We start from the raw sequence: 26,620 nt of genomic DNA on the forward strand, positions 1-26,620 counted from the left end.
TCTAAGTCCAAAAGAAAAGACATATTAGTGGGTTTCAGAGTGACAGGCAGAGGAACATAAGGAAAGTATTGCCTTGAGGAAAAGAGCACTATCTTGACATTGAGCAAAATGCTGTTGATATTCACATATGAGTTTATGGGTTTTTTAATATTATTAGTTCTATCCTGAGAATTAAAAATATCTATGTACTCTTCATTATAAAATCTGAAAACCATTTTCAGATTTTAAACATTAATGTGTTATGATGGTGGTTTGTTTTTTTGCATAAAAAGTATCTTTATTTTCCTCTTACAACATAATGCCTTATTCTTATATGATTCAAACACTGATTTGCCATATTTTAGATGCTATAAATTACTTAAGTATACTAAGTGGATACATGTTTTTTCATCAATCATGCCTTTGTATAAGTGCTATTTGATAGGTACTAATATAAATGCATATGGCTAATTTTGTTAACAAAAAGACACTCACGAAATACTTTTTTTACATGATCATATCTATTTTATCCCAATGAATTTAAGGTTTATATATTTACGTGATATGTATAATGAAGCATTGATCAAGTTTCTGAACACTCCTAGGATTGGAATTTTAGAGCATAGTAAGATTTTAGAGGAGTTCCTGTCCTGGCTCAGTGGAAACAAATCTGACTAGGAACCATGAGGTTGCATGGTCAATCCCTGGCCTCGCTCAGTGGGTTAAGGATCTGGCATTGCCATGAGTTGTGGTGTAGGTTGCAGACCCAGGTTGGGTCTTGCATGGCTGTGGCTGTGGCTCTGGCATAGGCCAGCAGCTACAGCTCTGATTAGACCCCTAACCTGGGGAACCTCCATATGCTGCGGGTGCTGCCCTAAAAAGACAAAAGACAAAATTAAAAAAAAAAAAAAAGATTTTAGAGAGTAGTAAGAGTATGTAATTGAGGCAGTTCTTGTTGTGGCTCAATGAGTTGGTGACATGATGTCTCTGTGAAGATGTAGATTTGATCCCTAGCCTGGCTCAGTGTGTTAAGTTTCCCACATGGCTGTAAGCTGTGGCGTAGATTGCAGATGTGACTCCAATTCAACCCCTAGCCGGGGAACTTCTATATGCAGCAAATGTGGCCATAGAAAGAAAAAAAAAAGAATATATAATTAAGTTAGATAATAGATAATCCTATAGATTACACTCCTAATACATAAATAAAACAGTATTTTATTTAAATTATTTTAATGGTACTGTATTGGATTGCTACAGCTTCGGAACCAAACGATAGAAACCATATAGGTCTATTATATCAAATGTTTTAAAATAGTTACATGTAAGATTCACTTGTATATGCTTCATCTATAAATATGTTGTAACTAAACAAGAGATAATGGAGTGCTAACTTTTATCTATATAATAGAAGTTTAAAAAAATCACTTTATTAAATTTAGAAGAGACTGATTATTTTATATATGACAACTTATTGAATAATTAATATGCACACAAACCTAGCAATATCATTTTTATTATATGCTGCAGTATGTTGTGGCAAATAAAGAAAATTTTTGCCAAAGAGATGGCTTTTTAATTATCTTATGTGACAAATTTTGTTCTTATACTCATATGAATCATATTGAAATTAATAAGTTAGCAGCATAAGATTCTCTGATTACTAACCCAGTGATTATCTGTATCTTCCCTAGCAGTCGTCGTAAGACATCATTTTAGGTTAAACAATACTGTTTTAAAAGTAGTGCTGATAACCAATAGCATTCGACATATTAAGTAACATTTATTAAATAATCTTTATCAATATATTATATAGATATAGATATAGATATAGATTTTATATATATATATATATATATATATTGCCGCTTTGTATGTGGGTTGAATTAAAACAGCATTTGTTTTTCCTTTGGAATAGTCTATATATAAATAAATATTCATTTAGCCTATCACTCCCTCTACCTTATGTTCAGAGATTGATCTTTCTGATTGCTGCATGCCAGTTTGAATTGAGAGAGCCTGGTTATGTAATATTAATTTAAATTCAGCACCTCCTTAGAAAGCCTGATTCACAATATTACTGAATGAATCCTGGGCCAGCTAGCTACTTCACAGCTGGGCTTTACTTCTTCAGACTATCAGAGTATTCCTGACAACCTATAAGAGTGAATTAAATTAGTTTCCAGAGTGACCATGAAATGTATGACTCATACTCTCAGAAGACAATGGGATCATGGCCTTTAGGTCACTGTTCTGGAGTCCAGTGACTATTATTTGATTACTGAGAGTCTGAAAGTTATTCAACATCACCACAACTATTCCTTCCTTTGCGAAACTGGGAATAGTAATATTCATCTCAAAAAGAATTGGCAAGTAGAATATATGTGAGCATGTTTAAGGGGTTACCTTAAATCTCAAACTTCTGGTATTCCAGGTAAAGTGCTTTGAGTACAACTAATTTACTTGCCTTTTTTTTTTTTTATGTGAGTCTTTTTCTTTCCTGTCTCTATTGTCAACCCAAAGCATTTAGTGCTTGTCTGTGTGTCACTTCTGTGTTACAGCTTTCTTTCCAAAGACTCAGCCTATCTGGAATGAAGTGTTATTAACCCATTCCCAAACCAATGACTAATGTTAATAATGATAATAAGGAGAAAGCTACAGCAACAAATAGCATTGTGCATTGTCTGATAATCATCCTTCAACACTAAATCTACACCAGAGAACTTTAGAACACGTTGACTCTCTGGATTAGCTATTATGCTAAATTGCCTGTTGAGTATTGAATATTGGCTTTTATTAATTTTTCACTGATAACACCAAACACATTTTTCAGTTTAACAATCCATTAATGAATCAATTTTAATTTAGGGACTAAATAAAATTCTCATTAAGCCTGACAAATGGTAGCCTCAAGTAAACTCAAAGCATTTCCATTCTAAATCAAATGAGTTTTGCCCTAAATGTTTCTTCTCCAGCTAGCATCCTAGCAAGAATTCCAAAGTATAAGTTATATCAAGAATGAAGCATCTATTTAAGACAGCACCAAATTAAAAAAAGAGAAAGTAACAGAAAATCTATTTTGAGATACTCTACTTCTGAGATGAATAAACAAGAATATAAAAGAAAGGACAACTAGAGTGTCTCATACTATTCATTTAGTGCCAATATTTTGGGTGGTAGAAACCGTTATTTTTACATAGAAATGTCTACTTATTGATATATTATTGTCTAGAAAGTTTCTGAGTGTCATTGGCTGTAGATAGTCCGCCCTGAACTTAGATGTCTTTTGCTGATTAAGAATTAAGTTCATTTTATGTATATTTATCCATGATTAAGTCTATATAACCCAGATCCATTTAGCCCAATTGCCACAAAGGATGTCTAGTTTGTGTTTCTATCTCAATAGTGATATCCGATGATTCTCTTTGGAGATTTAAAGTTATTTTAAATTATAGAATATTGGCATTTGTGATTAGCAAACTGTTAGGTTGGTGTCATTATTTTGCTGAACATGAGGAACATAAGACTCAATTATTAAAAATAATTTTCTTTATGAGCTTAGTTATATTAATTTATGTAAATTAATATTTTGATATATTTTAATATTTAAATATTAACTTTTTACTTACTCTGTTTTTTGAGTTTGGCTGAAAGCATTTCAATACCATATGTTCACTGACTTTAAAATAAATGATATGATAATCAATGAGTTTATTTTACTATTGCATAATAAAACTCTGGTTATATTGTCTTAATTATTTTTTTATGGTGAGAGTGAGTCTTTCCTACTGTATAATCCTGTCTTCACATCGGCAATATCCTATGTGTCAGTTAATGTTGCTTAAGCAGTATTTAACTTCTAAATCAAAATCATGCTGTGTTCAATCCAATATTAAATTAGTTAATATGAATAAACTGATTGGATTTTTAATGTCTAGTATTTTTAAAAGATATTTTAAAATATCTAGTTTTTAAATAGATGTCATTAATAAGTCTAAAACCCTAGATTAACCAAAATCATATTTTAATCTGTATAATTAATAATTAAAACTAGTATTGATGTTAGTAATGATTTAACTATGTAGAAGCTTATTGTTTTTTTCTTTTCTTTTCTTTTGACTTCAGGTGCAATAACAGAACCCAGTGTGCAGTGGTGGCGGGTCCTGATGTTTTTCCAGACCCATGTCCGGGAACCTATAAATACCTTGAAGTGCAGTATGAATGTGTTCCTTACAGTATGTATATTCCTGTACCTTCCTTTTGAAAAAAAATTAAGCTTTGTTTTGCATGCATTGACATCATTTTCTCTATGAAAACATAAAAATAATCACATAAAGTATATGAGAAAAAACTGGGTAATTTCAGCTTTTCAGGATCATAAACTCTCCCCACCATTGAAGAATTAGATGTTGCCTGCATGCTTCTGCAGCATTTAATTTTGACTCTGCATTTCTATATATCAATACCTATTCTAAAACTCTTTTCTCAATGAAAGAATTTAAAATATTTAGGAAAAAAGATGAAAGAATGGTATGCCAATACCTCATTCCTCAGGTCTAAGAAAACACAAGTGAAAGTGAGTAATCTACTTGTATATATCGTAGTATAGAAGTGGTTAAATATTGAATTTGATAGAAGCACTTAAATCTCAGCTGCCTGTGTTGCCGTTTTGAGAATTAGAAATACATTTATCCAGAGGGAGTAGACTAGAAAGAAAATACAAGGATTATGCGAACTACAACACGCTTTGGAATGCATCTTTGACAGCCTCAGGAAGTATGTCTTTGTAGATTCTATGTCAGAGATGATATATACCAACGACATTTTTTTTTTCTTCAGGAATGGTGAAGAATCAAGCAATAAAAAAATGAAGCATTTTTCAGACTTTTTGTCCAGAGGTAGACTCCCCATCTCAAATAAAAATATTTTTAATCTGATTAGTTAATTATTCATGGATACTTTGGGGAAGATCACTAAGGAAATCCTGTATTCTTGTATTAAATATGCAGCTCATTCCAGAGGTAGAAAAGGACTGGGATCATAAATAAATCCCAGGTTCCAACTTCCTTAGTCATCTCAGAAGAAGCAAAGTACCTGGGGATTAGCAAATTTACTGTGTCAATAGGTATTTCTGGACTTGCCTCATTTCTGTTTATTTAAAAAGTGATATTTTGCTCATGAGCTGTAAGTATGCGTACTCTAATATCAGAGGGAAATTTTGACAGCGAGAAATGAATTGAAATTTAAAAGCAGTCATGGAACAATCAGGGGAAAATTTTATTTTTCTTTTATTTACAGTGTGGTTGATTAGAGAAAGTTTATCTAGTGAAGTTTTGTAGGATAATTTTCTTTGTTGTGAAAAAGCATAAATGTATAGGTTTTATGGAAATCTCAACTGTAGTTATGCTTCTTAGACTGTTATCTCTAAGGACACGTCTATAAAAGTATAAAGCTAAATGACCATTAATTGTTCATTAGTGATATTTTAAAGAAGTGAAATTTGTATTCCATTTTGGAACTAGGACAGTTGTACTTGTCTTGTATAATAAGATCTTTGTGAAATATGTAGAATAGATATTTCCATAAGCATTTTATAAAAATATAAAGAAAGGTGTGCCTCATTTTTAAAGACAGTTTTAAGAAACTTACAATAATATTATTGAAATTTGAAAGCTGAAGTAGTTTTGCCAAATATTTGTTTGGTTTTTAATCCACAAATTTTAAAAAGTAAAGAACTCCACAGCTGTTTCTTCAATTTTTTCTGTATACTTTCAAAATCCCTTTTAAGGGTCACTATACCAAAATCTTCTGGCAAACTCATTCTTAAATCATTTCAATATAAATAGGAACTTGCTCATACTTTTGTATAAAAGGATTGTGGTTTACCACAGATTTCCTCTATCTCTCTCTCTCTCATAAATTTTTAGAGATGGGCAATCTGATTCTTGAATATCCTGTACTTGCAGGATTCTAATAATCCTAAAAATCCACTGATTGCCTTAGAAGTATGTTCATATTACATAAAAATATGTATCTGATGATCTTGTTAAATAAGAACTATAAACACAGGTGCAAGTACTTGCCAGTTTATACATGGTTTAATTTATATGATATAGTATGATTGTATTTGTTTAAATTATCTTTAGTATATTTCAGTTAAAAATGTGATTCATAGCTGGGAATTCATGTAGTAAACAAGGTGAATTTTTAAAAAATTATCAAAAGAAAGTAGAAATCATAAAATAAACTATAGTGACTCATTTGAAAAGTAGGCTGGTTTAGTAGAAAAATGACCAGGAGGCTTGCTTTCTTAACAAAAAAACCTGGATCCTTTAGCTCAGGTGAGCTATTAAAATTTTCTGGATCTCACATCTATAGTACAGCTGTGCCCTGTTATCTCTGGTTTCATTTTCCTTGGTTTCAGTTACCTGTGGTCAACCCCAGTCTGAAAATATTACATAGAAAATTCCAGAAATAATTCAAAAGTTGTAAGTCACTTGCCCTGTTGAGGTGTGATGAAAATTGCTGTCCCGGCCCAGACATGAATTTTCCCCTCATCAAGCATATCAACCATATATGCTACCTGCCTGTTGGTCACTTAGTAGCCATCTGGGTTATCACTTCATCTGTCACACTATCACAGTGCTTATGTTCAGATAAGGCATATTTTACTTAATAAATGGTCCCAAAGAGCAAGAAGAGTATTGCTGGCAATTTGAATATTTTCTTACTGTGCCTAATTTATTAATTAAACTTTATCATAGGTATCTATGTGTAGGCAGGAAAACAGTATACATAGGGTTTTAGAACGTATTTCCCATGGGTGGGGGGACTATTTTAAGTCTTGATTTAGATAATAATAAGCTCTTTTTCCTTTCTCCAACATAAAAAAAATCACTGATTTTTCCAGTGTTATAAAGATTCACTTATTAAAATAGCTATTGTTTATTAGCATTTACTACATGTCATCTACTACCTGGGTTATATGTTTATATATGTTATTTTATTTAATTCTCACAGTCTCCTCCCTGTTACCTATGAGTATCACTATTTTACTGAAGGGGAAGCAAACACAATAGGATAAGTAAAATCTCTCATGTAAAATGTGGAATAGCTAATAAAATGGCAGAGTCAAGAACTGAGTCTGCTGCAATCCCTGTTTTTCAGGGCCCAGCTGTAGATTTCCCAGTATATTTTTCCCTTTATATTGAAATGAGTTTTTCAGTGATGCTCAATATTTAACTTTCATCACTATTGTGAGCAAGTGCTTCAAAGGCCCAGACCCTTTTTCTTTGCTCTTTTGGTCTTACTTTTAAGAGGTTTATATGCTTTTCTTAAAGCAGCTGCATCACTGCAAACTCCAAACACATAATGAAGCTTGATGGCAGAGATGAATATGTGCTATAAAAATACCATCCATAATTTAGAATGAGGCTCTTGTCTAAGTGGTAACATAAAAGTTGTTTAAATTACCTGTGTTATAGGAGAAAATCTTTGTATTTAATTAATATGCTTGTTAAAAGATCCCATTGTATTAGTAGAAGATGAGCTTCATTTTTAGGTTTCAGTATTAATATTTGAAAGTTTTCTGACTGAACAACTGAATAAACAACCAAACAACATAGAACCATACTTTAGGTTCTATGTGTAATACAATTTTAATAAGCTATTTTCATTTTGAATTTAAGATGATAAATTGCAGTGTATATGGTGATACATTTAGTATTTATGAATAATTCTCCTTAATATTGATATGTGGGAAAATCTCATTGATATTTTCTTTTTTTGTACATACTCTGTGTATGTATTTCCATGGTAATATTGATTTTTAAGTGATATTTTTTCATGGAAAAATATAGAAAAACAAAAATATGCAGGAAAACATGCCAATATTAATGACATATAACATATTAGAGGTAATACAGAAAAAATTCAACAAAGTTTATTGTATCACACAGGAGAAGGAAGTTAAAAAAATCTAAGGTATGCTTGCAACAATTTTTGCACAGTTTTAGGAGTTAGCAAATAGGTACATAATTGATCAATAAAAATTTAAAAAGGAGCTTAACCTGAAACAACCAAATGGTATAACTTTGAAAAGATATCAATAGGAAAGAAAATAAAAAAAAATAGTTAATGTAAAGAATTTAGTGAGGGCCTAAATTTGTCTTATATTCAATTTTTTTTTTAATTGTCTCATAATCATTTTTTTTCCCAAATCGCTAGAGCTGTATTTAATCTTTTCTTCCTACTTTCTGTATTTTCTTGTTAGGGTTCACAGATGCTGTGTTTGTGACCACATTTGGGGCAGGTGAATCAATACTTTTCTCTGTTCCTTTCACTCCTTAGTTCCAGTGTGACTGTTACAGCCTTTGCATTTTCTTTTGAGGTTTGATTTTCCTCTCTTGTGATATTTCCTCCCCAGGAAGTGACCTGAATATGCAAGAGGTTAAACCTCAACATGTTTACCAATGTCACATTTTTGCTCTCACATCTTCCTTCTCCTCACCCCATCCCATCACCTCTCTCAGGATTTGGGATGGAAATTGTGGCATATTTAAGTAGAGCTCCCTTCACCTAGCCAGTTTACAGGGATGACTTGTGTTAGGGAGAAACAAAAAATAGCTAACCACCTACTTACAGTATTTTAGAGCAAAAAAAATCTTTATATCCTGCTGACAATTTGTCTCTCCCAAGACATACAGTTTCACGCACATTACCCTCGAAAAGTGCTTGTCTTCTCTCACAATCCAGCTTTTCTCTTCAGTTCTTTGTTTCTTCTTTTCAGAAATACAAAGCGCACATTACTTATTCTAGCAATCTTCTCTCCTGGTAGCTTTCCTTAGAAAATAGATTGGGGAAGCCCTCAATTAGAGATCTACTCGAAATGAATGTTTGGTTAAACCAGTCTTATGTTATAGCATTTATAGACTTTCTTACCATTCACATTAGCCATCTGAAGTTATGTATGTGATTCTTTTTCTGGAAAGACATGCAAAATAAGTAATATTGGAAAGTAATGTTTATAATTAATTATATAATCTATTTTATATTTTACTATAAGAAAAAAGTATTATACTTATGGCATTTAAAATAAATACATATTTAAATATTAATTGTAAGTAACTAATTACTTATCAAAATTAGTAATCAATTTTATGACTACTATTCAAGTGATTGCATATTTTAATATCTGCATCGTTCCTATTGTGTAAATAAATAATGACATATTTTACAGCTCATCATGATGAAATTAACCCGTATGTTTAATTTTTAAAATATCACAGTATGTCAAGATAGAATTAGATTCCTAATGCCTTCGAATCTTTTCCAATTTTTGATAAATAGGAGACATTCAATAAATATGTATTGAATGATTAAAAGAAAAAAGGAAATATGGTCAAAATGTAATCCTCTAAATGTATTATATTTATTGCTAGAATGATACAAAAAAGAAACTATTTCTACAACAAGACAATGATTTAAAGGGAAGAATTATGGTAAAAATATAGATTATATGAATTTCTGTTTCTCCAAATTGTTTGATGATTGTGATTGTATTCCTCAAGAGTATTACTAGCAGCCAATTTGTTTTCTGTATTCTTTTGTATGATTCCATATAGTGGAGCAAGTGTTGCCCCTCTATAAGAGGACATTTTTTAGAATACTTACAACAAGAACAACAAAATTCTTTCTTTGTCGTATATCTTCCCACCACAGTTTCTTTCCCTGTTATATAGTTTCTACCTGACAGTATCTTATAATTCATAAAGCTTTTGCAAGTGAATCAGTGATTACTTTATAGTTAATGTAAACTTTTCTTGTATGCCCAAAATATGGAATATTCATAAAAATAGCTGTTATCAGTTTGGAAAACAGAAATACAGGTAGACTATATGCTTAGACATCCTTATCCTAAACTCTCTTATACTTTAGTCTGGCTGCTTCATCTGCTTAGAAATTATTCTCAACTAGATTATCTCATTTGCTTTCAAGACCCCTTCCTCTTTTATCTTCCTCCCATCGCTTAACAATTATTGCAGACGAGGCACTATGCTAAATATTAGGAAGAAAGCTAAGATAAAAATACTGCCCTTGAGGAATTTATCCACTTGAAGCTCAGATCCCCTAAATTACAGTGTAACTAGTCCAGAAAAGCAATTGAGCATGTCATACAAGCAGTGCGAGAAGACCCGCACATCCCATAGGCGCTGATGTTTGTATGTGGTGAGTGTGAGGTCATATATATTCAGGGAAGGTTTCCTAGAGAGATGACCCTTGAGCTGAGTCTTAAAGAATAAGTAGACTTTAGTCAGAAGGGCAGTCATATTTGGCCTATGGGACACTGTAAAATAAGAAGCTGTTATTGCGAATATAAAACCAAAACAGTTTGGTGTTTGCATAAAATGCAAAACAAAAGAGTGATAGGAGATGAACACATAGATAGGCAGTGTAGAAATCATGACTTCCATGCATGCTGGGATTCTTGTGAGACTTCATACTCATCAGACTGTGGAGAACAAAGATAAACCATTATCTTTTTTTATTAAAATATAATTGATTTACAATGTTGTGCCAATTTCTGCTGTACAGGAAAGTGACTCAATCATATATATATGATTCTTTGAAAAAAATATGATTTTCCATCATGACTTCTGCCAGGAGATGGGGTATAGTTACCTATACAGTAGGACCTTTGTTTATCCATTCTTAATGTAATAGTTTGCATCTACTAACCTCAAACTGCCAGTCCATCCCACTCCCTCCCCTTTCACCCTTGAAAACCACAGGTCTCTATGTCGATGGACATTTAGGTTGTTTCCATGTCTTGGCTATTGTGAATAGTGCTGCAATGAACATATGGGTGGGTGTATGCATCTTTCTGAATGAACGTTTTGTCAAATAGATGCCCAGGAGTGAAATTGCTGGATCATATGTTAGTTCTATATTTAGTTTTCTGAGGACCCTCAATGCTGTTTTCCATAGTGGCTGTATCAATTTACATTCCCACCAACAGTGTAGGAGGATACACTTTTCTCTATACCCTCTCTAGCATTTGTTACATGTAGGCTTCTTAGTGATGGCCATTCTGACTGGTGTGAGTTGGTACCTCACTGTAGTTTTGATTTGCATTTCTCTAACAATTAGCGATGTTTAGCATGTTTTCATATACATACTGGCCATCTGTATGCCTTCTATGGAGAAATGTCTATTTAGGTCTTCTGTGCTTTTTTTTTTTTTTTAATTGATTGATTGTTTGGTTTTTGTTGTTATTGTTGAGTTATATGAGTTGTTTGTATATTTTGGAGATTGAGCCCTTGTTGGTTGCCACCTTTCCAACTATTTTCTTCTATTCCTTAGGTTGTCTTTTTTTTATAATAGTTTCCTTTGCTGTGACAAAGATTGTAAGTTTGATTAGTTCCCATTGGTTTATTTATTTTTTTTTATTTCTACTGCCTTAGGAAACTGATCTAAAAGGCATTTGTAGTTTATGTCAGGGAATGTTTTGCCTATGTTCTCTTCTAGAAGTTTAATGATGTCTTGTCTTATGTTTAAGTCTTTAAGCCATTTTGAGTTTCTTTTTGTGCGTGGTGTGAGGGTGTATTCTAGTTTCATTGATTTAAAGGCAGCTGTCCAGTTTTCCTCTCACCACTTGCTGAAGAGACTCTCTTTTTCTCATTTTATATTCTTGCCTCCTTAGTTGAAGATTAGTTAACTGTAGGTGTTGGGGTTTATTTCCCAGTTCGCTATTCTGTTCCATTGATCCATATGTATGTTTTGGTACCAATACCACACTGTCTTGATTACTTTAGCTTTATAATATTGCCTGAAGTCTGGGAAAGTTATGCCTCCTCTTGTTCTTTCTTCCTCAGGATTGCTTTGGCAATTCGGGGGGGGGGGAGGTTGGGAGGGCATTCTATGTATATGTTTGGATTATTTGTTCTAGTTCTGTGAAAAATGTCATAAGTAATTTGATAGGGGTTGATTAAATCTGTAGATTGCTTTGAGTAGTATGGCCATTTTTAACTATATTAATTCTTCCAATCCAGAAGCATGATGTATCTTTCTATTTCTTTGAATCCTCTTTAATTTCCTTTATTAATGTTTTATAGTTTACCATGTATAAGTCCTTCACCTCCTTGCTCAAGTTTATTCATTGACATTTTATTTTTTTAGTTTGATTTTAAAAGTTGTTTGCTATATTCCTTTTCTAATGTTTCATTGATAGTATACAGAAATGCAACCAATTTCTGAATGTTTATCTTGTATGCTGCTACTTTGCTGAATTTGTTGATAAGATCAAGTAGTTTTGTATGGAGTTTCTTTTTTTTTTCATAATGCTTTTCATTTTTTTCATTATAGCTGGTTTACAGTGTTCTGTCAATTTTCTACTGTACAGCAAGTTGACCCAGTCACACATACATATATACTTTCTTTTTTCTCACATTATCATGCTCCATCATAAGTGACTAGATATAGTTCCCAGTGTATACAGCAGGATCTCATTGCTTATCCAATCCAAAGATAATCGTCTGTATCTATTAACCTCAAATTCCCAGTCCATCCCACTCCCTCCCCTTCCCCCTTGGCAACCCTTGAAAATCCATGATTTTCTTTTCTGTGGAAAGGTTCATTTGTGCCATATATTAGATTCCAGATATAAGTGTGCTGTGCTTTTCTTTGAAGTATTGAGGACCATCTCCATCTTGGCTGATCTCTCTTTCTCAGTTGACCTCCCCAAATGCAGATTCCTTTCCTCTTTCACAGCTCCCTCTCAGTAGTGCTGCTTCCATCTTGATTCCTTTTTTCTTTTCTTTCTCTCTCTTTTTTCCCATATGATTCTATCCAGTTACATGGAGGCTTTCTCCTCTTTTTATAAGTCTGAGGTCTTCTGCCAGCATTCAGTAGATGTTCTGTGTGAATCATTCTACATTTAGATTTTTTTTTTTTGATGTGTTTGTGGGAGAAGGTGAACTTTACATCCACCTACTCCACCATCTTGATCCCAGATCCAAAAATAAATTGTTTTTTAATGTAATAAACTAATATATTAATAAGAAATGTGTTTTCAAATATGCAGAAACCAATTTTGACTAATTTCTGTTGAAGAAGAAGCTTTTTAGTGGGGAGAGAGGGTGGGAAATACAAAGTTATAGTTCCAGAATCAAAAGAAAAGTGGTGAAAACCAGTCTGAAAAAATAAGATCCAGCAAGAACAAGAGATAGTGAAGAGTTTCAAGGATTAAATGCATGCACTTCAGTATCAAGGTGTTTCCAAGGAAGGAGAAGGGGGCTGGCCAAGAGCCTGTGTATGATTAGAAAGAATCAGATCCTCCAATGGACTTTAGAGCAAAGGCTGTAGGTAGTAGTCTTGGGCCCTATTTCAGCCTACAGAGGGTTTCCTTAGGCCTCCCAAATGTCTGAAAGTCATATTAGAATGAAGTCTGGAGAAATAGTGCATTGTATTCCCTTGGGCAATAGTAGACTAGAACTGAGTGTTTGCTGTACCTTTTCAATAAGGTCTGTTGTTTGCTAGTACTTATTGTATTATATTGGGTTCATTATAATCTTTTAAAATATCTACTGGTTTCTGTACATACTTACATTTGAACTCTAGTTATAGAGTTTGTATCTAATCAGTATTAATAGATGTAAGAGAAATCTAAATTGTTACTTTTTTAAAATTTTCAAAATATATAATATTAAGATCTTGCACCAATGATCATTCTACCAGTCAAAGTTTATCACTTACTATGGGTCATTTACTGTGTTAAGTGCTGAGGAAAAGTTGATTTGGACCTTATGGATCTGGTGGTCTTGTGGGAAAGGCAAATAATAAACACATGAACAAATACATAATCATCAATGATAAAACACAAGAAGAAAACAAACACCATTGTACAATGGAAAATGATACAAATGGCCGGCTAATATAAGCATGATAAAATACTGTTCTCAGTGGAGGATTTTTGAGACCTAAAGAATGAGAATGAGATAATCAGGCAAAGAGCCTGGGAAAAAAACTTTCAAAGCTTCAAAGCAGAGAGATAATTAGCTCCAAAAAGCCTGGGACCAGGAAAAGTTTGCCTTGTCCTAATACCTAGTAGACAGTCCGTATGACTACAGTCCAGTTGAGATAGGGTAGAGGGACCTGGACAGGTAGCAACCAGCAATTAGTGTATTAATAGCATTAATAATGAAGCAGCACTGTCTTTCAAATTTCTAGGATTTATTAAGAATCAAAATATATTTGCAGAATGAAACTGGGTTAAGTGGCATTTCCTATAAAATATATATTGTTGAAAATATTACATTCTATAGTAACATAAAGGTAAACTTATATCAAATAAACCAAATATCAAGCTACATCAACAGCTAGATGGGATTTTTATATATTTACAATGGATTTAATATATGTAAATATTCACACTGATGCGAACTCTAAGGAAACAAGATGAATTGAGAGTATGAAAAATTAATCAGATTGGCAGTTAAGAAAATACTTGATTTAGGAAATAAAGTGTTATTATAGACATAAGTAAAGTTTGAGGTATTAGCTTACCCATTCTCACTTGCTGTATTTTAAATAGTAAGATTATAGCATTAATGCATTTAAACTTAATTCAAATAATTTTTTATAAGATCTTCAAATTGAATAGCATAAATGTGGGATTTAAAGAGATATGGAATATAACATTCTCTTTTTAAAATATACTGCATATGAATAGAAAAGTTGTAAAAATATGTAAAGGTGAGTTTTTTTTTCCCCCAAAGTGTTTATCGCTAAAAAGATCTTATAACAAACATCATTATATTATAGCAATCATCAAGATCTATGGAGTTAATTTTCCAGATAAAATTTTCCAAAATTTCTATGAAATCAGTTAAAATACTATGAAAGAGCATTGTTAATTTTCTCGTATTCTAATCATTAATCTTATGAAGCTAGGAAAAATTAGCCAATATGCTTTAAAGTACTTTGTTTAAATATTTACGCTTTAACATAACACCACCTCGTTAATGGTGAGTAATTAGTAAAAGGAAAAAAATCTACATCAATTTTTTTTTATTTTTAAGGAATGCTATAAAATTGGGTTGTGATGATCATTGTACAACTATAAATGTAATAAATTCATTGAGTAATATTAAAAAAAGAATTTTCTCATTGGTAGGAGATTATAATTCATGTGAATACTCTAAACATTTTCTTATATAATGATTTTTATATTTTTCCATTATAGCTGGTTTACAGTGTTCTGTCACTTTTCTACTGTACAGCATGGTGACCCAGTTACACATACATGTATACATTCTTTTTTCTCACATTATTATCCTCCATCATAAGTGACTAGACATAGTTCCCAGTGCTATACAGCAGGATCTCATTGCTAATCCATTCCAAAGGCAATAGTCTACATCCATTAACCCCAAGCTCCCCATCTATCCCATTCCCTTCCCCTACCCCTTGGCAACCATAAGTCTATTCTCCAAGTCCATGATTTTCTTTTCTGTGGAAACAAAAAGTCAACTTACAGAATGGGAGAAAATAGTGTCAAATGATGCAACTGACAAGGCCTTAATCTCTAAAATATACAAACAACTTAGACCACTCAATAGCAAAAAAGCCAACAACCCAATTGAAAAATGGGCAAAAGACCTGAATAGACATTTTTCCAAGGAAGATGTACAGATGACCAACAAGCACATGAAAAAATGCTCACATCACTGATTATTAGAAAAATGCAAATCAAAACTGCCATGAGATATCACCTCACACTAGTCAGAATGGCCATCATTAGTAAGTCCACAAATAACCAATGCTGGAGGGGGTGTGGAAAAAAGGGAACCCTCCTGCCCTGTTGGTAGGAATGTAAGCTGGTACAACAACTATGGAGAACAGTATGGAGGTACCTTAGAAATCTACACATAGAGCTTGGGCTGTGGGATGGAAATCCTGTGAAATCAGATTGTTATGATCATTATAAAAAAAAAGAAATCTACACATAGAGCTACCATATGACCCAACAATCCCACTCTTGGGCATATATCCAGACAAAACTTTCCTTGAAAAAGACACATGCACCCATATGTTCATTGCAGCATTTTTTAATTGCTTAAAGTTTTTCAGAACCATCCTATAAAACCCAAATTCTTATAGCAATTAAATACTTATATGGTAGATCCAATAATGGTGCCTCATAGAAATCCATATCCTAAGCCCCAGAATCTGCAACTATGTTATTTTCAATGGCAAAGAGAATTTTGCAGACTTGATTGAATTAAGGATCTTGAGATGGAGTTATTATCCTGGATTATCCATGGGGAACCAGTATAATCACACATATCCTCGTAAAAAGGAGGCAAGAGGGTTAATGTTTGAAAGAGGAGATGTGACAACAGAAGCAGAGATTGGGGTTGAAAATGGGAAAGGTGTCTCTGGCTTAGGAGTGTAGGTGTTTTCTAAGAAGCTGGAAAGAGCACAGATGTAAATGTTACCGTGGTCTCCAGAATGAACATAACTCAGCCAACCTCTTGTCTTTACCTCTTACGTTTCCAAACCTCTGAAAATTTGTTGTTTCAAACCACTAAGTTTGTGGTAATTTGTTCCAGCAGCAATGGAATACTCATACAACCTGTTCATACTTTTTTCCTAGAATAATTAATATAGATGAATTCATTGTTTATCTAGATACAAACTTATAAAGCCATAATTTGTTTTCTAAATAAAGATCATCATTTTTTTGTAATCTTATTTTAAGAAGGTAAACATACAAATCTTCTCTGTCATGAACTGGCTGAATGGGGGATGCACAGCATGTTGTTACAGACAAAAGTCACTTTAATTCTCTGAATATGTCAAGCTCAAGACAAACCCAAGTCAAGATAGTGTTATCTACTATTTATATGAAGCAGCAGAAATAGTCAATGGGGAAATAAGGGGTTGATAGTAAATATGTGAGCTTGATAGGATGAATAAATATGAATCTCCATTTAAATTTTCATATACAGACAGGAATTTCTCTCGATAGCTGACTTGTAATACTTGAATTAAATCCATGTTTATGGACTTTCAAGGCTACTCTTTATGTATTAATTTACTTTAGTTTTATCAGTACTTAATGGAAACCTAGTTATCTTTAAAACATTGCACAAATTCTAAATGCCTACAGTAGTATAAATATAACTGTTTTCTAACTTCTAAGACTCCATAATCTTATTATTCTCTCATTGTTGGAATAATCATATCAATAGAATCAGACAAGGAAAGGAACTCAGTACTTCTTGGTTTTTATTAATATACATTATAACTATATTTTCTTCTTTCTGTAATAATTGCTTTTCTACTTCAATTAGAACAGAAGCCAATGCAGAATAGAATCATGAGTGAAATGGAAGCCAAAGAAGTAGCTATTAACAAGAATTTTCCATGGCAATGACATGTTTCTAATTGTTACTTAGGCAGGTGGTGAGTGCTACCATATTTTCCCTATCTTTGCCTTAGCTCTTCTCTCAATCATTAGAGTATAATACAGTTGTTAAGGAGAGAGCCTTAGGATTTATGTTCTGATTTTGCTAACTAATAGCTGTTTTCTAGTAAAGTTGTTTCATTGCTGTGTGAATGAGTCTCTTCACATAGAAAATAGGGATAATAATCAGTTCACACAGTTTCCATGAAAATTAAAATTAAATATGTGTAATAAGCTTTGTACAGTGATGGTCATATTAGAAATTCCCAGTATATCATAGGTATTCAAATTAAAGTGGCTGTTGCATCACACCCATTTCTGAAGTTTCTTTACAGTCAGTACTGTGGTAAAACAAGGCTTAGAATCTTGTAATGCTGTTAATGTACCCCAGGATTTGGGTGCCCCAGATATAGAGTAACAGCCTTCTGTAGTACTCTTGACTATTGGTATAATTTTTTTTTTTTTTTTTTTTTTTTTTTTTAGGACCACACCTGGGGCATATGGAGGTTCCCAGGCTAGCGGTCAAATTCAGGCTTTAGCTGCTGGCCTAAGCCACAGCCACAGTAACATCAGATCTGAGCTGTGTCTGCCCGGCAATGCCAGATCCTTAACCCACTGAGCGAGGCCAGGGGTCGAACTGGCATCATGGTTACTAGTCGGATTCGTTTCCACTTCACCACAATGTGAACTTCAACTATTGGTATAATTTCATAGACAAGACTTTGGTGATAATTCTTCATTTTCTATTTCAGATCACCTCTGAATTTTTAATCCATCCCAGAGCTGGTTGCATGGGCATCTGCCATGAGATTTAGCTCTTAAACCAGTTCTCTCTAAAGGGGTTGCTCTCTTAATCCACAAGTGATACTAAACATATCAAGCAAATTTTCTGAATCCACACCCAGCTGAGTCTGTATGGATTCTTTTATCACTTAAATTTTGTGCTCTGCATCCTCTTTGGGCTTAACCTACTGGGGCTGGAAATTATGTCAGTCACACCAAGCTTGCCATGGACTTTGGGCATTGTGTCTTTTATTTTCATACTGTCCTCACTGGTGCCAACTTTTAGTACCCATTTATTTACATCCATACCCATTTCTACCATAGACAGCATTACATAATGTGTGCCAGTGTCCTCAAATGCCTCCAGGTGTATCCTGGCTGTGTTCATTTATTTCTTTCACCAAATATTGGTTCAGCTCTTACTATTTGAGTTTTCATATACTGTCTCTATGTAATAACAATGCAGTTTAATTATAAAGCAATCTAAGCCTATCTTTTAATTTTTTAGGTCAATAAACTAAGATACAGAATAAATGAAATAGTTAATGATTGTATAGTTAGAACTCATTGACTCTTTTCTTCATGTGCTTCAAGAAATTCTTTCATAGTTGAATTTTTACTGGTTGGTGTGAGGAACATTCACAGACATTTCAAATTGTACACAATTCTTAATATACATACCCAAAATCTAAAAAATCATATAGTTGTGATTCTTTTCTGAACAGTTATTCCAGTGACTTTCAGCTTAAAATCTGGAGGCACATTTTCCCCAAGTACCAGTATCATCAAAAGTTGAGATACTTTTATAAGTCGCACTAATTCACAATGTAATATCATATACACTACATATTCAAATTTTCAATCGTTCACAGCACATTAACAAAATTACCGGGAAAACTGGATTACCACGACCAAGCCGTTACAGAGTGCACAAAATTCTGACAAGAAGAGCCAAGATCAAGGAGAAGTCTGCTTGAGGAAACAGGTTTACCAGAAACAACATGGAAAGAGAAGTAATGTAAAGTGTTCAAGACACTAAATGCACAACTTACTCCAAATTGCCATTTAGGATGCGTAGTATTATAGGATATAAAAAATACCCTATCTATGGAATGTTAAGCTGACACCAAAGACAATCAAAGCCTCCCATTTTCAATATCCCACTATTTCTGGTTATACCAAAAAATAAACAGCAAATGATTTCACCTCTTAAAAAAAAAAAAAAAAAGCATTTACACTTAAAAAATGGGATGAGGTAGGATACCCTCCTTCTTAAAAATGTTTCTAGAGTTACTAAAAAACTTGCACTTACAAGATAGTTGATAAAAATATTTCTCTGGATTGTACAAGAAAGGATACTAGACCACTGACAGGACTGGGCGTGTGGTGTTAATTGGACTTGGCTTCTTTCTCTCCTGCTTCATCAGAGGCTAGGCTCTCCTCTTCACCGTTTTCTGCAGGTGTCTTGGTTAGATACTTGGAAGCTTCCTTTTCTTTTCTTTGTATTAATTCTGATTGTTCAAGCACCAATGAAACTGGCATCTCATTACTTGTGTGTGTATCAGAGTCTACAGGTTTATGGGCCGTACTTTGGTTTTATCCTGACCTCTTACTTACCAAGCTATACACCCAGACTCATCAAGGTTTAACTTCAAGAAAATGCTAATCTAGTAAAAAAATATTATCAGGGATATTATCAGGAGAAAGCTCTAAGAATTCCTCATTTCACTTTATCATGCACTAGCTAATACTCATATAAAATTGGTTCAGATGTCAAGCTCAGATCTCCTACATTGTTTATGGCTTCCCTACAAGAGAAGGCAAGTGTTACTCTTTAAGAATAAGTGAGAAATATAAAGTGAGAAACATTAGCTGTTCTGTCTTTACGACCCAGAAATCTTTCAGTCATTTGTCAACATTGGCCTCCATTTGTGATTAGCCCTCATTCTAATACAAAATTCAAGAATTTACAGTGAGTTATACTGCTTGATTGAATCCTACCAGCTCCTGCTCCTTGAGGGGATCAGATGATATTTTCTGAAATGTTGAAATGCTTATCTTTATCTTCAGGCAGTAGCTTGGATGCTGGTAGAAGCTGTTCACTAAAAATCCCATTTATTTTTTATTCTAAAAGTACTAAAGATTCAGAACTCAGAGAAACCCTTCTATAAAGGCCATTTTATTTTACCTACATACTGGAAAGCCAGGGTCTTTTATTTTCTTTTCATTAAGGGGTAATAGAGGTGAAGAGCCTCATTGCTAACTAGAAATAGTTTCCAGCATGCAGTTAGCACTTGATAAAATTTTGCTGTTATTATTATTTTTGTATTATTATGCTATTATTAACAACTAGTGAATCACTGAAGAAATAAAATTGAAGAGGAAATTAAGAAATTACCAAGAGATAAATGAAAACGAAAACACAATGATCCAAAGTGTTTGGCATGCATCAAAGCATTTGAGGGAACTGTGAGGGAACATGTGAGGGAATTTGAGGGAACATGTGAGGGAATTGTTTGGTGATGCATGCTTACCTCAGGAAGCAAGAAAAAAAATCTCAAATCAACAACCTAATCTTATGCCAAAAGAAACTAGAAAAAGAAGAACAAACAAAACCCAAAGTTAGGAGAAGGAAAGAAGACATAAGGATCAGAGCAGAAATAAATGAAGTAGAGGCTTACAAAAGTCATGAAGAGGTCAGTGAAACTAAAGGATAGTTCTTTGAAAAAATAAATGCTACTACAAGAAACTATATGCTGATAATGGACAACCTAGAAGAAATGCACAAATTCTTAGAAAGGTACCGTCTTCTGAGTTCCCATTGTGCTCAGCAGTAATGAACCCAGCTAGTATTCATGAGGACATGGGTTCCATCCCTGGCCCTCCTCAGTGGGTTAAGGATCCTGCATTGCCAGAAGCTGCTGCAATGTAGGTCACAGACACGACTCAGATCCTGAGTTGCTGTGGCTGTGGTGTAGGCTGGCAGCTATAGCTTCAGTTCAACCCCCTAACCTGGGAACTTCCATATGCGGTAGGTGGGGCTATAAAAAGACAAAAAAAAAAAAAAAAAAAAAAAAAAAAAAAAAAAAAAAAGGTACAATTTTCCAAGACTAAACCAGAATAAATAGAAAATATGAGCAGATCAATTATTAGTATTGAAATTGAATCAGTTTTTTAAAAACCTCCCAACTAGCAAAAGTCTAAGATCATAGGAGAATTCTACCAAATGTTTAGAGAAGAGTTAACACCTATCCTTCTAAAACTATTCCGAAAAATTGCAAAGGAAGCAACAGTTCCAAACTCATTACTTGAGGCCTGAAACCAAAACCAATCAAAAAAAAGAAAATTACAGGCCAGTATCACTGATGAACATAGATCCACAAATCTTCAATAAAATTCTAGCAGACTAAATCCAACAGTGCATTAAAAGTATCATACACTGTCTGCAAATTAAGCAATGTGATGCACTACATTAACAAATTGAGGAATAAAAACCATATGATCTTCTCAACAGATGCAGAAAAACTTTTGATAAAATTCAGTATTCATTTATGATAAAAACTCACCAGAAAGTGGGCATAGAGGGAACCTACCTCAACATAATAAAAGCCATACATGACAAACCAACATCTTAACGTCAGTGGTCAAATGCTGAAAGCATTTCCTCTAAGAACAGAAACAAGACAAGAGTGCCCACTCCTCACCGTTTTTTTTTTTTGTCTTTTGTCTTTTTAGGGCCATGCCTGCGGCATATGGCGGTTCCCAGGCTAGGGTTCTAATCGGAGCTGTAGCTGCCAGCCTACACCACAGCCACAGCAACATGGTATCCGAGTCGCAACTGGGACCCTCACCACAGCTCAAAGCAATGCTGGATCCCCAACCCGCTGAGCAAGGCCGGGAATCGAACCCTTATTCTCCTGGATACTAGTTGGGTTTATTAACCACTGAGCCACGATGGGAACTCCAAACCACTTTCATTTAACACAGTTTTGGAAGTCCTAGCCATAGTGATCAGCAAAGGAAAGGAAACCAAAGGAATCCAGGAGTTCCCTGGTAGCTTAGTGGGCTAAGGATCCTGTATTATCTAGTGCTGTGTTTTGGGTCAGTGATACGGCAAGTGTTCAGCCCCTGTCGCCAAAATTTCCATGTGCTATGAGTATGGCCAACCAAAAAAGGAATCCAAATTGGAAAAGAAGAAGCAAAACTGTGGCTGTTTTCACATGACATAATGCTATCTATATACTTAGAAAATCCTAAAAACATTACCAGAAAACTATTAGAGCTCATCAGTGAATTCAGTAAAGTTGCTGGTTACAAAATTAATATACAGAGATCTATTGCATTTTGATACAAAATATCAGAAAGAGAAATTAAGGAAATAGTCCCATTTAGCATTGCATCAAAAATAATAAAATACCTAGGGAAAAAACCTACCTAAGAAGGCAAAGACATGCACTTCAAAAAACTATGAGACCCTGATGAAAGAAATTTAAGACAGCACAAACAGATGGAAAGATAAACTGTGTTCTTTGATTGGAAGAATCACTATTGTTAAAATGATCATATTAACCAAGGTATTCTACAGATTCAGTACAATTCCTATCAGATTACCAATGGCACTTTTCAGAGAACTAGAACAAAAATTTTGAAATGTATATGGAAACACAAAAGATACAAAATAGCCAAAACACTCTTGAGAAAAAACAGAGCTGGAGGAATCAGGCCCCCTGACCTCAGACTATACTACAAACTACATTAATTAAAACAGTGTGGTGCTTGTACAAAGACAAATGTAGGGATCAATGGAACAAGATATAAAGCCCAGAAATAAACTCATGCACCTAACAGTTAATTTATCTAAGACAAAGAAGGAAAGAATATACAGTTACAAAAAGGCAATATCTTCAATAAGTGGTGCTAGGAAAACTAAACAGCTACGTGTAAAAGAATGAAATTAGAACATTCTCTAACACCATCCACAAAATAAATTAAAGACCTAAATATAAGACCTGATACTATGAAACTCCTAGAGCAACACATAGGCAGAACACTCTTTGCCTTAAATCATTAATTAGAAATTAGTTATTAGAGAAATGCTAATCAGAACTACAATAAGGTCTTACCAGTCAGGATGGCCATCATTAAAAAGTCTACAAATAATAAGTGCTGGAGAGGGTATAGAGGAAAGGGGAGACCTCTTATGCTGTTGGTAGGAAAGTGAACTGGTACAGCCACTGTGGAGAACAATGTAGAGGTTGCTTTAAAAATAGTTACTGTATGATCCAGCAGTTCCACTCCTGGGCATATATCAGCAAAAGCTCTAATTCAAAAAGTGTATAAATGCACCCTAGTGTTCATTGCACCCAATTTACAATAGCCAAATCCTGAAAGCAACCTATGTGTCCATTGACAGATGAATAAAGAATATAAACACATACACACACAAATATGTATACACATAATGGAGTATTAGTCATAAAAATGAAGTAATGTCATTTTCAACAACATGGATGGATGTAGAGTTTATCATATTAACTGAAGTAAGTCAGACAAATATAAATATCCTATGATACCACTTTTATGTGAAATCTAAAAAATCATATAAATGAACTTATATACAAAACAGAAGTAGACTCTCAGACATGGAAAACAAACTTATGGTTACCAAAGGGGATGGAGGAGAGGAGATAAATTAGGAGTTTGTGATTATCATATACACACTACTATATATAAATTAGGTAAACAGTAAGGGCCCACTGTAGCACAGGGAACTATACTCGATACCTTGTAATAACCTATAATGGAAAATAATCTGAAAAATAATGTATATATATATATATTTATGTATAATTTAATCACTTTGCTGTACATTTTAATACAACATTGTGAATTAACTATACTTATAAAGAGAAAGTTTGCTATTATTTTAGTATGTCTCGTATAATATGGATACAGTATTTACCTTATTTTGTTTAAAACACAAAATAATAAAATTCTGAATACCAAGCCATAAATAATATTGCCCATTCCCGATTTAGGCTCTTGAGATATTTCATCTGGATGTGTTTTTAAGTTAAAATTCTGTCATGGCCTAGTACTCATCTATTTTTGAATTCTTTTAGTAGATTATGGACTTTTATAGAAACTCAAATCTAATTTTATATTAGTGATGGTTGCTAGGTAACTATTTGATGCAAATATTTCATTAAACATTTAGCAGATCATTCTCTGATTGGAGTGGAAACTGGAGTGACTTGGAAACTGGCAGCCCAGGAAACAGTTGATTGAGAAAGCATATCTTGGAGTGTTTAATAAAAAAAGACTATAACTCCTCTACTTGATTTTCTTCTTCCTTGTCAAAACTAGAATATAAAGGAGGGAAATTGCTAGGGAAAATTTCTAATCGAAGGCATTGTTCTCTGAGCAAGTACCAAGTGCTAAGTCTATGCTAAATACTTTGTATACGATATCAATTTATCCTCACAGCAATCTGTTTATTGATGTAGTATAGTTCCAATTTAAAAAAATATGGAACACAAGAATATAAAGTAAGTCCTTAGTTTAAGTTCCTATGCCTAGGAGATGGGAGTGTAGGGGTGCGATTTGAATACAGGTCCCTTTGACTCATGTGATGCTGTTCATTTTGTTAAAGGCTGGTGAAAAATTTCTTCCTGTCTGAGAACTGAGAAGGCTAACCAGGTATCTTTTGCAAAATATTTCACTACCCTCTAGCCTGATGCCAACAAATTAGAGTCACGTATGCTGAAGTTAACTTGGCTTCAAAAGAATTTCCATCAGGAAGTAGGATTCCTTTTTAGGAACCTATGTTGATACAAGAAGAGAGCGACGTGGCAATTAGGGAGTGCAGTGATCACTATTGCTTATTCTTTACCTCTTGCTCTGAACTGAGTCTGATTTATAATGCTTTGCTGCTGTTAAAATTGTCAAGCTTTTGCATTAGTTTTCTACAGCTACTACATCACATTACCACCACATGGGTGGCTTAAAATAAAACAATTTTATTTTCTTACAGGTGGAGAGGTCAGAAGTCTAAAATAAGAGTATTGGTAGGGATCTATTCTTTTGGGGGAAACTGTTTCCTTGGCTTTTCCATCTCCTAAAAGCCACCTGCATTCTGTGGCTTGTGACTTTCCTCCATCTTCAGAGCCCATCATTCCAACCTCTCCTTCTGTCCTCAGGTCCTTTCTCTAACCTTGACCCTCATGTTTCTCTTTCGTAAAGACCCATTGTGGGTCCACCTGGATGGCTCAGGCTTAGCTGTTCATATCAAAATCCTTTACTTAATCCCATCTGTAAGTTTGTTTTACCATGAAAGATAAAACCTTCATGGGTTTTGGGGATTAGGGCCTGGACATTTGAGGAAGAAGGCATTGTCCAGCCTTCTACAAGTTTGTTTTAATTAAAGATTGGATTTTTATTTTAAAAACAGTACAATATATACAATATAGAATATATATAGAATATATAAATGTAAAGAATATATACAATATAGAATGTATACAATAATGATTCTATAGAACACATGTGAACCTCTCTTGCTGTATTTCTTAGTGACCAAGTATACCTGATTGTCAAGTATCAACGATCACGGAATGTTCGTAATATCCAGGAGAAGATGGGCAGTGTGTGGCTGATTTCAGACTTACGGATTAAACTGGACCCAATCCCCTTACTTTTTCTTCTACAATAGAATGTCCTTTTTTTCCTGGTTACATAAAAAAGAATAAATGACCACATAATAAAAAATATTACAAAAATAGAAGTGAAAAGGAAAGTAAAGTTTACTTGAGTTTCTATCACTGGAGATAAAATGACCATTCTTGTAGGCATTGCTTTATGCATATATGCACACATGTATGGTTTTACAAGAATAAGATTTATATATGTGTGTGTGTGTATGTGTCTTTACAATACACACACATATATAAACATAAAATTTAGTATATGTTTGTCACAGTTTTTCCTGTACTCAGGTATCCTTTGGAGATCTTTACATGAATATATTTGTATGTGTCTTGGTGTGTGTGTATGTGTCTTTAAAAAAATGGGATTATATCATACATACATCTTACTTTTCTCATTATGTTGTATCTTGTGAAATTTGCCAGAGTCAGCTGGTATTTTGATTCTTTTTAAGGAGGTTTTTTTTTTTTTTTTCATGGATTGATGTGGACAGTATATTCAGTCATTCCTCTATCTATGGAAATTTTTGTTTTGCTATATATGTGATAAGGTGAATTATGTTTAATAAATCTTTACTAGTAAGATGATCTTCATTGATTTACTAAGAAGCATTTGTTTTATCTTTAAAACAGCAGTAAGGCACATGCCACTTGATACAAGAGAACCTGACTGCTGACTGGAGTTATTGGT

At 33.6% G+C, this 26,620-nt stretch overlaps 1 protein-coding gene across 1 annotated transcript in view; it reads left to right on the plus strand.

Moving 5' to 3' along the window:
* The window catches only part of ADGRL3 (adhesion G protein-coupled receptor L3), an 811,898-nt gene that overhangs the window by 459,420 nt on the left and 325,858 nt on the right, over positions 1 to 26,620 (plus strand). The window contains 1 exon segment of the mRNA XM_021100590.1: positions 4,102 to 4,211. Coding sequence (XP_020956249.1) covers positions 4,102 to 4,211 — 110 coding nt within the window.

The sequence above is a fragment of the Sus scrofa genome, chromosome 8 (genome assembly GCF_000003025.6).
Source record: "Sus scrofa isolate TJ Tabasco breed Duroc chromosome 8, Sscrofa11.1, whole genome shotgun sequence".
Lineage (NCBI taxonomy): Eukaryota > Metazoa > Chordata > Mammalia > Artiodactyla > Suidae > Sus > Sus scrofa.